At 37.8% G+C, this 15195-nt stretch overlaps 1 protein-coding gene across 16 annotated transcripts in view; it reads left to right on the forward strand.

Moving 5' to 3' along the window:
• NFIB (nuclear factor I B) overlaps positions 1 to 15195 on the forward strand; it is a 279066-nt gene that overhangs the window by 203523 nt on the left and 60348 nt on the right. For all 16 annotated transcript variants that reach the window (XM_071802714.1, XM_071802715.1, XM_071802722.1 and 13 more), the window contains exons 4-6: positions 9347 to 9415; positions 11420 to 11540; positions 13334 to 13452. In XM_071802714.1, the coding sequence (XP_071658815.1) occupies positions 9347 to 9415; positions 11420 to 11540; positions 13334 to 13452 (309 nt within the window). The remainder of the gene's footprint in view (positions 1 to 9346; positions 9416 to 11419; positions 11541 to 13333; positions 13453 to 15195) is intronic.

Consider the following 15195-nt stretch of genomic DNA (forward strand, 5'->3'; position numbering starts at 1 on the left):
CATCGTCTAGTGAGTCCAGCCTTAACAACCCTCATTCTCAACCCCGTGCTACTCCACCAACGAGTAATCTTGCTGCCAGCAACAGAACCCCCGGGTAGGGCAGCAGATGAGCTATGTAGGCTTTATTTTGACAGCCTTGTGAGGCAAGGCTAGATGCCCCAATGTTTGTCAAATTCCAGAAAACTAGGGGAAGATAATGGGCAGAGAAATCTGTTGCTGGTTTCATCATTAAACTTTCTGCTTGAAATTTGAGCAGAACACTTTCCCATGCTTTGGAGTCACTGCTGGCAGTATTATTGTTTTATTGACTGACAAGTGGGGACAGAAAATAGAAGCTGTGCCTTGCTTCCCTTGAAACCCTCATTTAAGCAGAGACAGAGATATAATTGAATGTTATCTGTCTATTTGAGGATACATGAACTTCCAGCATCTTTCCGATTCCTTGTGTGATTCTATCGTGGAGATAAATTGGCAGGGAGAAAGCTCTGAGGCTTGTGGGACTGCACAACACAGAACTTCTGGGGCTGTGCAGGAGGATGAAAGGGAATTACACTCCTTTCAGCTTGTCTGGGAAAAGGGCTGCTGTCCTGTTCTTATTAAACTTCACATGAGTCTTATTATTAGAAGCAGGCAGTCACTTCTGTCAGAGCCCCAGAGGATATCCACTCTGAGGTTTGTTTTCGGTCCCAGGCCAGGAGCACACAGACTGGCAGTGCCAGGAGTGTTTATTCTCCTATCATGTTTTGGTCTGATGCCTGTATGTCAAGGAGCCAGGGCGTTGGCAAAGGCTAGGTGCTGTTAGCTTTTGAATGCCTCTATCTTCACAAAGACATTGCCAAGGAAGAGGAGGTTGGAAACTGGATGGTAGTTGGCGAGGCTGATGGTGTTAAAAGTGTTTTTTTTTCTAGGTTTGGCAAGACTGTTGCATTCTTTAGGGTGTCTGGTAATTTGCTGTCTTAACCATGGTGGTAGGGTAATGTCACTTGCCAAACAAAAGAACATTAAGAGCACTTGTTGGAATTCTTTGCAATACATTCCTAAAAATACACTGAATACTTTGATAGCAAGCTACACTAGTAAGATGGTGTAGCTTATGGTGAAAGTGGTATGCAGCTTTTGTAGCAAGATCCAGGAATATCCTCATCTAACTTTTTCAATAAATTCTAAAGAATGAAACTTGGTTTTGTTTTTTTTTTTTTGAGAGCTGGGTTGTAAAGGTCACTTCTCCACGGGGATTGTTAAGTAGGTTCCAGACAGATAGATGAACTGAGCTGAACTGAGAGAGAAGAGTTTTAACATCGCTGTTGTCTGCATCAGTCATTAAGTTCCTGTTGTGCTAGCACGGTGCTATTAAAAGTTCATATGGTTTCAGAGAGGGAATGGACATGTTCATGGATCCATTTAGAATGAGTAAACAGACAGAGGCACACCTGGATTAGTAAATTTTAAAACTGAGAATACTTGGATCCTTGGACACTATCAGTCAAAAAAATCCCACCAAAACCCAAACCCAAACCAAATACTTTAGGCCTGCTCTGTCTCTTACTATTCTACTGGATATCTGCTCAGGCTACTGTTGAAGGCAGGCTGTTGAAGGAGACCTAGTGTGGCAGTTTCAGTGTAATGCTGCATTATTTTCTCCCTGAAAGTCCCATAGGTCTTTCATGTAGCTTAAGAAAATCTAAAAAATGATCCTTCCTTGGCATGTGTGTCTCAAAATACCTGCAAAAGTGTAGGAGGATGTGTACTGAAGACAGAGGGAGTGATCCTTCAGTAAGTTCATCTGTCAGGCATAAGAAAATCATGAGGTTGGGTAAACAGAGGAAAAACACCTAGAACTACTAGTAAGTTAATTTGGTCTCCAGTGATACAAACCTCGCTATCCAGTTCTTCTAGTAGAGTATTTTCTGAGGTTTGTTCTGCTTTATTTTTCTTTCCCTTATTTCCTGCCTGATGGCCACATCTGTTACATTAGTAAGGTTACTTGCTACCTGTCACTGATGTGAAATTGCTCCTTGGTAGACTTATTTGTACACCAGCTGAACACTTCTGTGTTCAGCAGTTGCCATGTTGCTCAAATTTTTTGAACACAGCCTTTTTAAGCAGCTAAAATAAGAGTAAGAAATAACAACACTGATAGAGCAAAATGTTATCTTGATTTGCCAATGAGATGGGATAAAGACTTGACTACAATTTGAGGAATCAAGAGAATTGGAAACCTGAGGGAGGAGATGACAGTTCTTACTGTTGCTTCATGTTCTTTGTTTTGTTTTCTGGATGGAGCTGGAGGAGAGTAGTCTCTTCTTGTACACGTTGCTTCAAGGTTTCAAAAATTGGGTAATATAATGATAGCTTTTCAGAGGGTGCAAAGGAAACCTAACCATTCTGACACAGTTGTGAATGTCATTGGTTAGTGAAAAGAAGTGTGTTCAGATTTTGCTCTTATCCAAGCAGTTGAGTTCAGAGGTTGTTAGATATATGTTTCCTCACTAGTGGGACCTGCTATTTGTTTTTCCTAGATAGAATTTACTCCACTTGAGCTGGTCCAAAGCATATTGTCATATAAATTTTGCAAACTCTGTAGCGTCAGTCAGGGCTGAATGAGAAATGCAGATGACTCAGGTTTGAGCTGTGTGAGGATGAATCTTAGATTATTTGTATGGGATGACACACTTTTAGACAGAGAGATTGAGAAACTGTCTTTCTGCCTTTCATTCCTCTCCACTGTTTCCCTTCTTCTTTCCTTCACAGTAACCATGTTGTCATAGAATTCATCTAGTTATAAGATCCTTAATCTGAATGAGGCACAGTTACGTGAGTCCTCAGTCTTACAGCTCTGGAATTGGTTTTCCCCTTCTGTTTTCACCAGAAATTTTATTCTGGGAACCATTTCCAAAGAAGACTTGAGTTGAATTACTTTTTTAAAATTTTTTTAAATTTTATTTCTAATTAAAGAAGGTATTGCCAAAAAGCTTGCAACCAGCCTCACCTGTCTGTCAATATGCAGATCTCTCTTGCAGCTGCAGAGCCTCAAAGGCATTTTTGTGCTTTCCTATGGGCTAGCAGCCATAGTGAGGACATTCTTTTTGGATCAAACCCTAAGAAATGCATAATAAATTTGCCCCTATGTGACTGTTTTTTATAGAAGTATTTAAGTTTTAAGTTTTAGCATGTATAGTTTAAGAAAACACCTCCGAAGAGTAATGTGGTCTTAACCTTTGCTCTTTTTTGGAAATGCTATAAACAAATGTCTTTGAGTTTTGAATGACTGAGAACAGAGATGGTTTGACTATTTTACTCTATTGGAAGTTATCCTCTTCTGGATGGGGAATTAGCTCCCTAACTAATAGGAATACAAGAGATATTCCCTGGACTCATGATTGTAAGCAGCTTTTCTTTTGGAAGCAATGATGCCCTAGTAGCAGTTTGGGGATTCAGCTAGAATTGTATTTAAACAAACGTATATTCGTGTCGCTTTTTCAGCATGGGAGTGGATATTCTGAAATGCTAAGTGTTTCCCATATGCCTGCTACCGTGTTGTCTCAGATAGTGATCTTCAAATAAAACAGGCTTGGATTTGGTCAGGGCTTGATTTTCTGTGGAGTTCTCCCTTTCCCAAATGTTCTGTGAATTAGTATTGCCAGTGACTGAGAGATGATACTCTTCCTCGTCAGCCTCTCAGCCCTGAGCCAGGTGGGACATTTGGGAGCCAGTGCACAGTTATGCTATCTCGACAGTCAGAAACCTTCACAGATTGTACAGCCCCTTTTTGCAAGAGGAAGAGTTTTTGGCCTTGCATGCTGGTTTGAAATTTGATGTGCGTAATTATCACTGTCTACTGGCTTAGTGTTCCAATATTTTATTATTTTTTTTTTTTAAATCAGCTGCCATGCTGTGTGAATAAATGATGCTGTGATCACTTCTGATGCCATGTTCATTTCTGATGCTGTTGTGTTCAATGGTGAGCGCAATGATTTTTACTTCAAAGTATGCACAGAGCAAGAATTTACTAAGAACTCTTTAGCTTACCTGTTAGAATTCTAGAAACTGGTGTTGGCATCAGGAAATTATATTTTTGGTACATGGCAGTCAACTGTTAAAAGCCACCTGCCTCAATGTCTTTTTAAATCTTGACTGTAGTTTGTATGTAAACTGAGACACTCTGGAGTGGTAGGCAGTATGCATTTGTGTTAGTTTTCTTTGTTGTTAGGTTTTCAGGCAACTAACTTATTACATTTTAGTGCATGGATTCCAAAGCCCATTAAACCAGATGTTTACTTCTTCAAATTACTGAAGCATTGAAGGATATTATAGTTCTTAACTTGAGAAAATGGCATAGACAACTGCTTAGTTCCTTATTGTGCTAAAAAAGTAAAATGGAGTCAGGAGATCTTTTTGCAATGTTTGTTCTCTGTCCCATTTACAGCATCATTGAAACTTTCAGGAAAAAACAAATCGCCAAAATAAACTGTGGGTATTCAATACGACCAGAGACAGTTGCGAGACAACCAAATTAGCCTCATGCTCTGGACAGGTCTTAGCTACTGTTTCAAGTAACATCATAGCTGAAATCTTTTCCGTCACTCCTTGGCTCATCCACCTTTCACTGCCTTTAGGAAATTCTGGCCTCTGCCACTAGGGTTCCTGCTGAAGTTAAAGAGCTTCCTGTACACGTTATATATTGCAGACAGCAGCGAGAGCTCATCCTTGAAAACTCAGTTTTCAAAGACTCAAACAGCACAAGCAATGCAATGAAATTATTTAATCTTTAATTGTAGCATTTTCAGAAGTAAAACAAAACTGTAGTAGCATCCAGAACATTGCATTGCATAACTTTAAGTCAAGTTTCAGCTCGCTACTAGTGTTTTGTATACCAGGCTGAAGCTTCCAGCCTTTCTTCTCACGGTAGCTCCTGCTGTTGAACCTGTCTCACTGCTAGTAAGTCTATCTACTGCTTTATAACTCCTATTTGTGAAGATCCAGAAATAAAAGCACAGTAACACGAACTGTTTCCTGCACTGACTGGAACCTTACTCCTGTTTTATAAGTTACGCAAAATCAAGACTCTATCAGTGAAAAACACTAGACGTTTAATGATACAAGGAAGCGATTTTATGTTTTAGCACTAGACAATACGCAGCAGAATGTAAACAGGCATTCTATTCATAAAAGTACAATTAAATCAGAAGACATAAAAAAGGCTGGTTAAAGATTTGTAAAGCCAGACGTCACTGGTAATCTTTTAAGTAATGTGAGAACAAGCCCTTTACAGTGCATGTTAGTGCAAACTCAAAATGTTTTTTCAGTAGATTTAAACTTTTTTTTTTTTCCATTTGAGTCTTAGCATGGTTAAAAGCTATACTTGAAACCCAACTCTTCAAGGCACGACACAGGTACAGAGCGGAAGATGTAAAAGGTCTAGGACAGAATAACTTCTATAGTAGTTGGAGGCATTACTGATGGTTTCTCCTGTTACTAACTGTATGCGGGGGGCCTGCTCAGGGCTACTGCTCAGCTTAACCTGTTTCTCTTTCATGCTTGCTGGCACTGATCTGGTTGTTGTAGTATTGCTTGGAAAACGTATTGTTTGGAAAAGAGTTTTCTGTACGAAAGGTAAAGAGAGAAGACAGATTTTATGCTCACCCTGCACAAAGGTGAATACTAAGAGGAAATAAAGAAAAAAATCCACTGCTGTTCATGGGTTTTGGAAGTTACTGACTGTTTATACAGAATTTCACTATGGTGTTTTTGGTAGAATTGTTCTTTTATAGAACTTAGATTTTCAAGCATAATGGCAATTAGTGAAATGCATTTAGAGAGTGTTGTCTCTTTAGCAAGGTTAGTTTCATTCAATGACAATACGTGTTCATATTAGGTTTGAACAATAAAGACAGCAAAGTGTTATCACAACCATCAAAAGATACAGTAAATCCTCCGTGAGGAATACAACAATAGAGTGTTATCAAGTGCATTAGTTTCTGTACCGAACAGGTCAGAAAAACACACTCCAAGAATGCTAATTTAAGACTCTTCAGCAAATTAATGCAAGCAGTGCATTTTGGAATGCTTAATCAAGAAAACAGTAAGACCTATAGCATACAGAGTATCACCAAGTGTTTTTCTTCCATGCAGTGTATTAATGTGAATAAGAATGTTAGATCTTCAGCATGGAGATCAGCTGCACAAGGTAAAAGGCAGTGTCTCACACCATAAAGTCAAAATCTTGCTCTCTATCTTTTGTTGTATGTAGAGTACAGATATCTGCAACAAATTACATCAGTTGAATGGAAAAAAAAAATTCCTATTGACTTCCTAAGTAGTTAAAACTGTTGGACTCCGCTAGTGCTGAACTGAACCTACTGTGTTTATTTTTTTGCACTTGGAGGCACAACTGGAATGTAACTTCACTGTTAGAAGACAAGGCTCAGGATGAAGTTGTTCAGTGTCTGTGACATAGACTGTTTACTGTTGCATCTATTTTTAAACAAAATTTTGTGACGTTCCATTGGGAAAAGAATCAAACTGTTTTCTCAGTTGATTGAGATTTACAATAGCTGCAGTTTCCCTCTTTTTCCTAATGCCTGGCAAAGCATTTGCATATGTCTGTGTCATTATTTTTTGGACCATCCAGGGCAAGGTGAGACCTAGGTGAAAGATCCATCAGTCTACAACGCATCCTTCTGTGACAGGGTGATGAACAGTGGTACCACTCAGTGGCAGAACTTTTTCCCTGCTCCCATTTCATTATCACAATGAGAGAAACACACAGTATTGCTTTTTGTGTTATGTTGGTATTAGCAGTATTGCTGGTGAGAAAAACTAAGAATTCATGAGAGAAGGCTGAAGATTAAACACATATGTCTGTGTGTGTGTGTGCATATACATGTATACATCTCTGCTCTTTCATATAAAATCCTACATGAACTTTTTTTTTTTTTTTAATGTGAGCCTTGAGGCATGTTCTTACTGTAATGATAGCTTGACTAAGCTACACTTGGGTAAAACTCCTCTCAAGTTAACCTAACTTGAATGGGAGAAGTTGTGCTTCAAAATAGCGGTAGTGGTATTTGAATAAGCAGCAGACAATTTCAGTTTTGTCTCATTACTAGATCCAGAGCTGGCTGCGTATTTGTACACTGGCTTTAAGCCATACTTCACTTACACACCAACTAAAATCAAGAAACCAAATTTTGCTTTGGAAATCTCCCATTCATGTACTGCTTCAGCTTCCTACTGGAGGAAATAGGCAGAGAAGGGAAATATTGCCATTGTCAAAGGAATTATTAGCGTTTATCCAGCTTGCTCATTCTTAGGTTAAAAAATGACAACTAAGGAAGAAAGGAAAAAGAAACATGAACTCGGTAGTTTTTTATAGTATGGGTATGCCAAGTCCCGTCAAATAAAAAAATAAATACTTGAGAAGTCATGTTGTGTTTTTGTCCACACAAAAACACAAGGAGAAAGTTTGCATGAGAATGCAGAAGATGAAAGAGAAAGTCTCCTATTTCTCAGAAACTGTAGATGAATAAGGTTGCAGAGAGGCCTGCAACATCCAGGTGACAATAAAAGTGGAAAAAGTGACAGATCTGGAGAGAAGCTGTTGAAAATGACAGGGAGAGGAATGTGAAAAGAAGTGAAGACAAAAGAGAGTGAGACCTGCAGAGCTACCTGTGGAAATAAAGACATACAGGGATATCATGAAGTAGCATGCAGGGATATCTTATGAAGTGACATTGACTGGAAGATAAGAAGATGATGGCATTGGTATGACACAGTTCAGGATGATCCCACTGGCCTATAGTGCTCTACAGGCCCACTGCACCTGCTCCTGGGATGGTTTTTCATCTGGGGAAGACTGACATTCAATCATAGGTATAACAGCATAATAAAGATGTCAGGAAATGTGCTCAGCTGGATGTGTTCCCTTTCTTTCAGCTTGAGTTGGTAACTTCATTGTTTATACGTGCACTGGTAAATAATATCAGAGATGCTGGGTGAGGCAGCTCTGTGGTTCTAGTAAGATTGCTCGTAAGCAGTGGAAACTGCTCTTTTTGCCTCTACCCTCTTTGTTTGATCCTGAAAACTAAGTAGAGATTTCTCCAGATGTACCAAGGACAAATATCTCACGTGGTGTGCCGTCTTTTCTGTCACTTTTCTGATTATTGTGGCACTATTTTCCTAAAGTACTTGAAGATAAAAGCAGTAACAGACGAAAGAAACCTAAAGAGAATAGTACTGAAACTTTGTTTTCCAAATCAGTAGATATTTCAGGAGGTGCATTTTTTGTTTGTTTGTTTTGTTACTTAAGACATTTAGTGTGCTTTTACTCATTCAGACATTTGGAACAAAAAATTGGCAGTGAATTTCTGAAAGAAAAAAACTGTATTGATTCAGAAAAGAAACCAGAGAGACCACAGTGAGGAATTCTTGGTACACCATCTCACATGAAAGCAAATAAAAAAATAATACTGTTGGAGCAGCGATGTGCCCAAGTATAGATCTAAATATTTCTGTTGGTAAATGGTTGGCATTCCCACCTGTAAAGGATGTGATGTCATGTAATCTTAAATTCAGTCAAGTCACCTCATGCAGTGATTATTCATATGAGGCTTCCACAGAAACCTGTGTTTCTCAGCTCCCTTTTTATGAGGAATGTAGTTACACTACTGAGATAATTCTTGCTTATCAGCTGTTGTTTCACTGCAGTACTTCCAAGTTGTGACTGAATTTAGTTGCAGGGAGAGTATATCATATACATTTATCTTAGAATACGTAAACATAAGCCAAAACAATAATACATGGTTTCTTAAACATAGGTTTCTGGATATATAATTCAGCATGTACACAAAAAATCCATGGAATAACTCAGCTGTTTTGCTAAGTTCCTACTTTTATGGGAAATAGTAGCTAAGTGGTAGTGTAAAGTCACTATGATAAATGTAACAGTTCAGTAAAAATCTATTAAGCAGTAATGTATGAGAGGACAGGACTGCTCTATGCTGAAATTGCTTAGTCCAGCTGATACAGTTCAATACTGACTTAAAAATTGAAGATACTAATAAAAGGGCCTAGATTTTAGACATTTTCTGTATGGTTAACTAGGAACTCAGTTTGTTGCTTATGAGTTTTCATACAAATATTAAAAAATCACTTTCTCAAACATCCTCAACATTTTTTGTATCTCTGCATCCATTTTAGCTCTCAATAGGTCCTGTGATCAGCTTCGGTGTACTTTGGTCTGTGTATTATAGTTCTGGGACTCTTCATACTGTTGGTGTATAAACTTATGTACAGTTATTTATTAATCTTCTGATGATACTAATTATGGCACTGTGGTCTTTTGCAGTATACCTTGAGGACAGTTTTGTAAAATCTGGAGTGTTCAACGTGTCAGAACTTGTGAGGGTGTCCAGAAGTAAGTTATCATTTTCATTTAATCATTGCCAACACCTGCTGTAATCAAGTGAATGTTTTTTTCTTGAACTTTTTTTTTCCTTCCTAAGGTGTAGGATACATAGGAAATGCTTATAACACACAACTTTGATATCTTTGACCACAGTATTACAGTTCCTCTTCCATGCATTTGTAATAAACCAAGCAGTTTTCTTTTTTTCTCATTAATTTTTAAGGATTGAATCGATTTGTTATGTGTCCTTCTGCACAGCTTCATGGACTGACATGTCAGTAAAATTACTATATGTAACAAAACCTTCTATTTGTTAGACTTGCAGCTTTTTAAGGTTGTCCTATACTTCACTGGATTTTTCTAAACAATCTGATTATTCTTTTAGTTTGTTTTTGAATTTGTAGCTGTTAAAACAAAAATCATAGTATGGATAAAAAGGACGACTAATTTAAATGTATTATATGCTTGTCTTCCTTTTACTCATAGCAATGGCTGTACTTGTAATTTGTAATTCTGTTGGCTTGTTTTTGCATCAGAAATGTTATGCACATGAACATTAAATAAATGAAAAAAGCAACATAAAAATTAAGTATAAAGAGATGTGTGAAGGTTTTATTGCAGAAAGAAAAAAATAAATGAACATAAATAAGATCTATTTCATTGATTTTTAGGAAGTGAACAAAAAAACTTGGAAGTTGTAGCTAGAAGTGTCTGTAGTGATGACACCCACATTATAATAACTGAATGATCCAGGAAAATCTCTTTTCTGATGAGAACAAAACCAGTCAGGCACAAGTTTCCAAAACTATCTGTCCAAATTTTGCACAGGAGTTAATTCATGCCAGGTCAGGATGCCTGAGGAATTTGATAAGCTTAGTGAGGCTTAAGGTGCATATGCCACTTTATTTGCTGTGGTCAGAGATTAATATTCAACAATTAAAATTATGCTGAATCCTTCAGCAAAGTACTGAGCACTGCCATCCTGCAGAATTTAGACATATTCCTTTTTGCGGATGTTGAAGATAAGGTTTTGCTGTTTTAGGAGGATGAAGATGTGCAAAATACAGCTTTCTTTTATTTGTCAGATGGTTAAATAAATTTTTAAGTGTTAAGACATTCATATAAAAAAGAATCACTATTATAGCTGTGTTATGAAGTTGTACCTTCTGCATCTGCTATACACGGTATGCTTCCAATAGTAAGCTTTAAAGCATGTGGTTTCTGTGGGATTTCTTACCATGCATTTGTTTAACCTCAAGCCACAACTGAGTAGTACTTTAACCGTCAGGAAAAATACAAACCTTCAGATATATTACACAACATGCAATTACTCTTTTAAGTGCCAAAGGTAGTTAAAATGCACAATGCACAAACAGTGAACAAAGGTAAATACACCACAATATGTAACATATAATTTATTCTTGAAATGCCAAGACATACAGTACACAGGCTGTGTGAGGAGGTGAAGATAATGCCGAGTGTGTGTGTTTGTGTATAGGTGTATATATAAAAATACCTGTGACACTGGGTGAAAGAAAATGGAGGCAGCAAAACAAGCTGTCAGCACTGAAGGCCATTATTAATACAAAAGAGTTAGCATTAAGGGAAACAAGATTTTGTGTCCCAAAATTTATTCTTTCCAGTTATTTCCATTCTTGAGTAAATAATACTAGCTGTCCTTATAAATCCTGCCTCATTCAATAAAACTTCTACAGAAGGCTTCACTTTACACCAAAGTTGATCTCACCTTTTTCATGTTAATGATTCCACATTATTTGTTATAAAACAAATATATTATGTCTGCACAACTGCTAAGGGATTTCTAGGGACTGGGGAAGATAATTCACTTTTTTTAGGCACATAAGCATTGATTGAACTAGTCTGTACTTGGTTTCTGCAAGAGGCAGAAAATTAGATACATGTAGTAACATGTTTTTCCCAGAGTTAAAGATGAAAAGATGGCTAAAAATGTAGAAGATTATTTGTGACTCCTTATAATGATATGTTTTTCAGCACCCATAACCCAGGGAACTGGAGTGAACTTCCCAATTGGAGAGCTTCCGAGCCAACCATATTACCATGATATGAATTCGGGAGTGAATCTACAGAGGTCTTTGTCCTCTCCACCCAGCAGGTAACAATTTGAAATAAATGCTAATGTGAAACCAAGTTGAATAATATAGGACAAGCAATACAGAAATACAGTCAACAGGCAACTATCTTATGAATTTTCTCTGATTTTGTGAGGTAGGCAACTTACATACATTACCATAGTCTATGTAGAGATACATATGTTACAAAACTTGAAATTTAAAGTAGTGTCATCATTGCCTGTCGTCATCGTTGATACCAAACACAATAGTAACTTGTCAGGGTTTGAAGTGCTCGCTGAATCATCTGCCAAGAGAACAGTTATGGATCCTAAAACTCCTGCTGAGTTTCTGAAAGCTATAGCAGCTGAGAACCTGCTGGCAGGGTTTGATGCCATGGGTTGGTTGCAGGAACAAAGGTGTCTTTGAGGGCTCCCTCTTGGACCTCTGTCTTGATACTGTTTCCTGTGGAAAAAGCGTTAGGACAGATGTATAAAGACAAGGTGATATCTTTATCTGTAGTATCATCCCAGCTCATGAAAGTTGCTGCCTTATCCTTACAAGGGGCACTTCCCAACACAGTGGTAACAAGAAGGAACATGTGAGGTAGTCAAAGCCTCTCTAATTTTTCTCAAGGGTCTCCATGTGCTAGCTACATGCAATTTGATCTGAGGGACCCATATCTTCCTTGCTTCAAATGCTACCTTCTCCCAGCTCTGAGAAAGACACTGTTCTGTTCTGTCCCTCAGGAGCAGCCAGCAGATCCATAGAGGTGGAGAACCTGCTGCACCCTCCTTCTGATTCCCAGACAATGTACTGTCTGTCACACTCCTGGGACTCCTTGGTTTTCTGAAACTGCACAATGTACTATGAAATCATAAGCACTATAGGACCTCTCATGGTCCCGGGTTTCTGCAGCCCAGTGAGTCAGGAAGTGTCTGCACAGTGGGACAGAATTTAACAGGGCTGTCGGGGGTACTCTTCCACCAGCAGCTGGTACTTCTGAGTTACTTTGCTCAGATTCTCTCATTTCATTCCATTGTATTTTCAGTTTGGCAATTCACCTAGTACATTTTAGAAATGAATAGATTAATTCTCACAATGTTGTCTAAATAACAACAATATTAGTAATACCACTACTATCAAAAATTTCATCCTGGTTTTCTTTGGCAGTCAGCATAATTACTTCAGTATATATTGATATGAGGAAACTTGACTTCCCTCCACTGTATTGAAGTGCTCCTTCATTATATATAGAGTGACTTGAAATATGGGCCTTTTGTTCTTTTTAATTAAACTAGTCCAAAATGAAAAGTCTTTGTTTCAGGTTAGACCTCTGAAAAGCTTATGCTTTTGACCTTATGAAATACAGTAAAAACTACATTTTTTTCCTTATTAACACATTCAGAAAAGTTCCTGGTTACTTTGACTTTATTAGTAATACTTTTCCAGTGCTTTGTTTTGCTTTCATCATTCCTGTGTAGTGTTCACACCCTCATGACACAAACTTTCTTTGGTGGGTTACAGGAGCTGGTTACAGGAGCTGGTTTCTTAGTTGCTCAGCCAAATGCTGGTGGACTGAGAACACTTAGGGCTTTTATACCGTGCCATCTTTGTAATATTAAATCATGTGAAAAATGCAAACACGTACCTACATTACATATTGTTGAATAACATTGTCTACGTAAGTTAATGTAAGCTCTAATATTCACTTTTTTTGTGTGTTTTGTAAGCCTGAATTACTTTGCATTGAAATATTTGTTGAAATCCAAACAGTGTGTATATCACTAATAGTTGCATATCACATTCACTGCCAAATCTCACATTCCTTCAACAGCAAAAGACCCAAAACTATCTCCATAGATGAAAATATGGAGCCAAGCCCAACAGGAGACTTTTATCCTTCTCCAAATTCACCAGCTGCGGGGAGTCGGACATGGCATGAAAGAGATCAAGGTGAGTAACATGGGACTATTTTACCTTGAAGTATATTAAAATACACAATAAATCTCTGCATCTGTCTTTCCATTACTGCCATAAAATAATGGTTTTTTAGAAGAATCATTATTTTTCTGTTAGGTATGTGTATTTGCTGGTTTTGTAAATGTAGTTAAAACCAACAGTCAACAGGATATGGTATAAACAACCACATAATAATTTTTCTATATGATGACTGCCTTATCTATTGTTTAAAAAGATGTGTGGCAAGTGAGGTACTTAATATTGTGTATGTTGTGATTATCCCAGCAGGATTTTGAGTGCAAGTAAAAACCAAACCATCTCCATGCTATGGTTGAGTCAACGCTAGTTTACTCGTTTGTTGTTTTACCATGACAGACTCCTGTGTGTTCCTTTAGTCCACACTGTGTGACTCGGATTAGGTCCAATAGGCTCTTTTCTGAAGAGCCCACACGTAGCTCTGTGGGACTATATTCATATGCTGAAGGGTGTTGGTAAGTGTTACTGTGTTTTGGGTTGTCAGAAGCAAAGAACATGGTTTTGTGGAGGAGAAAGTTCTGGCTGTCAAAACAGTGAAATTAATTGGCAAAACTTTCCCTCATGTTATCTTGATGCTTTATAAACCTAGATGCCAATGTAGTCTTTTCTCTGACCTTTGTGATGTGAAAATGTGTTCAAAGTCACATGTATTTAACCAGTGTTGGTTAATGAATCCTATAACTGAGGTGTGACAGCTATTTGGAAGGTGAAATGTGCAGCACAGTATGTAAAAGTGAAATAGAGAAGAAAATATGCCATTGCCTCCAGTCTTCACCCTCCTTTTCATTGTCCTCTGTTCATCATTGCTCTCATTTCTTCAGTAACTGACTGACCCTTTGGTCTTACCAAATTTTTGTATTGTTTTAGGCTTTTTTTTTTTTCCCCACCTGATAAGTTTTCTCTTTCATCTTTGTGTGCAAGGTAGCATGTGATTGGTATTTAATTTAGCTGCCTTTTATTTTCAGATTTTTGATACAGTCAGTCTCCTTCCAATCTGCTTCTGTCTGCCTTCTGATCTGCGTTCTCATCATTAGGCTGTTCCTCTCACACAATATCTGCAGTCTTTTTCTTAGTGATTTATTTTCTACATTTTTTTTTTCTCATGGACGCTCCGATATTTTCTTATTTCTAGCTGTTTGCAGCATTCACTGTTGAATTAAAAAAAAAATAAAAATCTTACCCATGTGTTTGCAGAGCCAAACGTAAGATAGCAAAACAGTGTTTCTACCAGCCAGAATCTTCACCCTAGTGCACAATATAGTCCACTGTAACTGTTACTTGTTTTGCCATGACACTTTCTTACATTTTTCTTTGTAAAAGACAGGATTGTACCTCAACTAATTTTTTTGCTTTTCAAATAAATTAATTTTCTCGTTGTGGGGAAAATAGCCCATCATTCTTTGATGAAATAGTCTCTGCATCTCCATACTTGTGAAACTGAGTTCTTTTGTGCTGCTGAGTAGCTGTAGGGACTTCCAGGAAAGCCAGTGTCATGTGAAGAGTTGAGCCCAAGTCCTGCTGAGAGAGCCTTTCACAGATAGGTCCTGACTATTTCAATTGCTTTTTAGGTCTTGAATCACTTTGCTTGAAAAGAACTGTGGTCTGTGAACACTGGATTTGTTCAGTTTTACCAGCCTTCTTCACGTCACATTTTTCAGTAGTGAACAATGTTATTGTTCGGATTGCTTAGCAGATTTACAA

This window comes from Patagioenas fasciata, chromosome Z (assembly GCF_037038585.1).
Source record: "Patagioenas fasciata isolate bPatFas1 chromosome Z, bPatFas1.hap1, whole genome shotgun sequence".
NCBI classification, from domain to species: Eukaryota; Metazoa; Chordata; class Aves; order Columbiformes; family Columbidae; genus Patagioenas; species Patagioenas fasciata.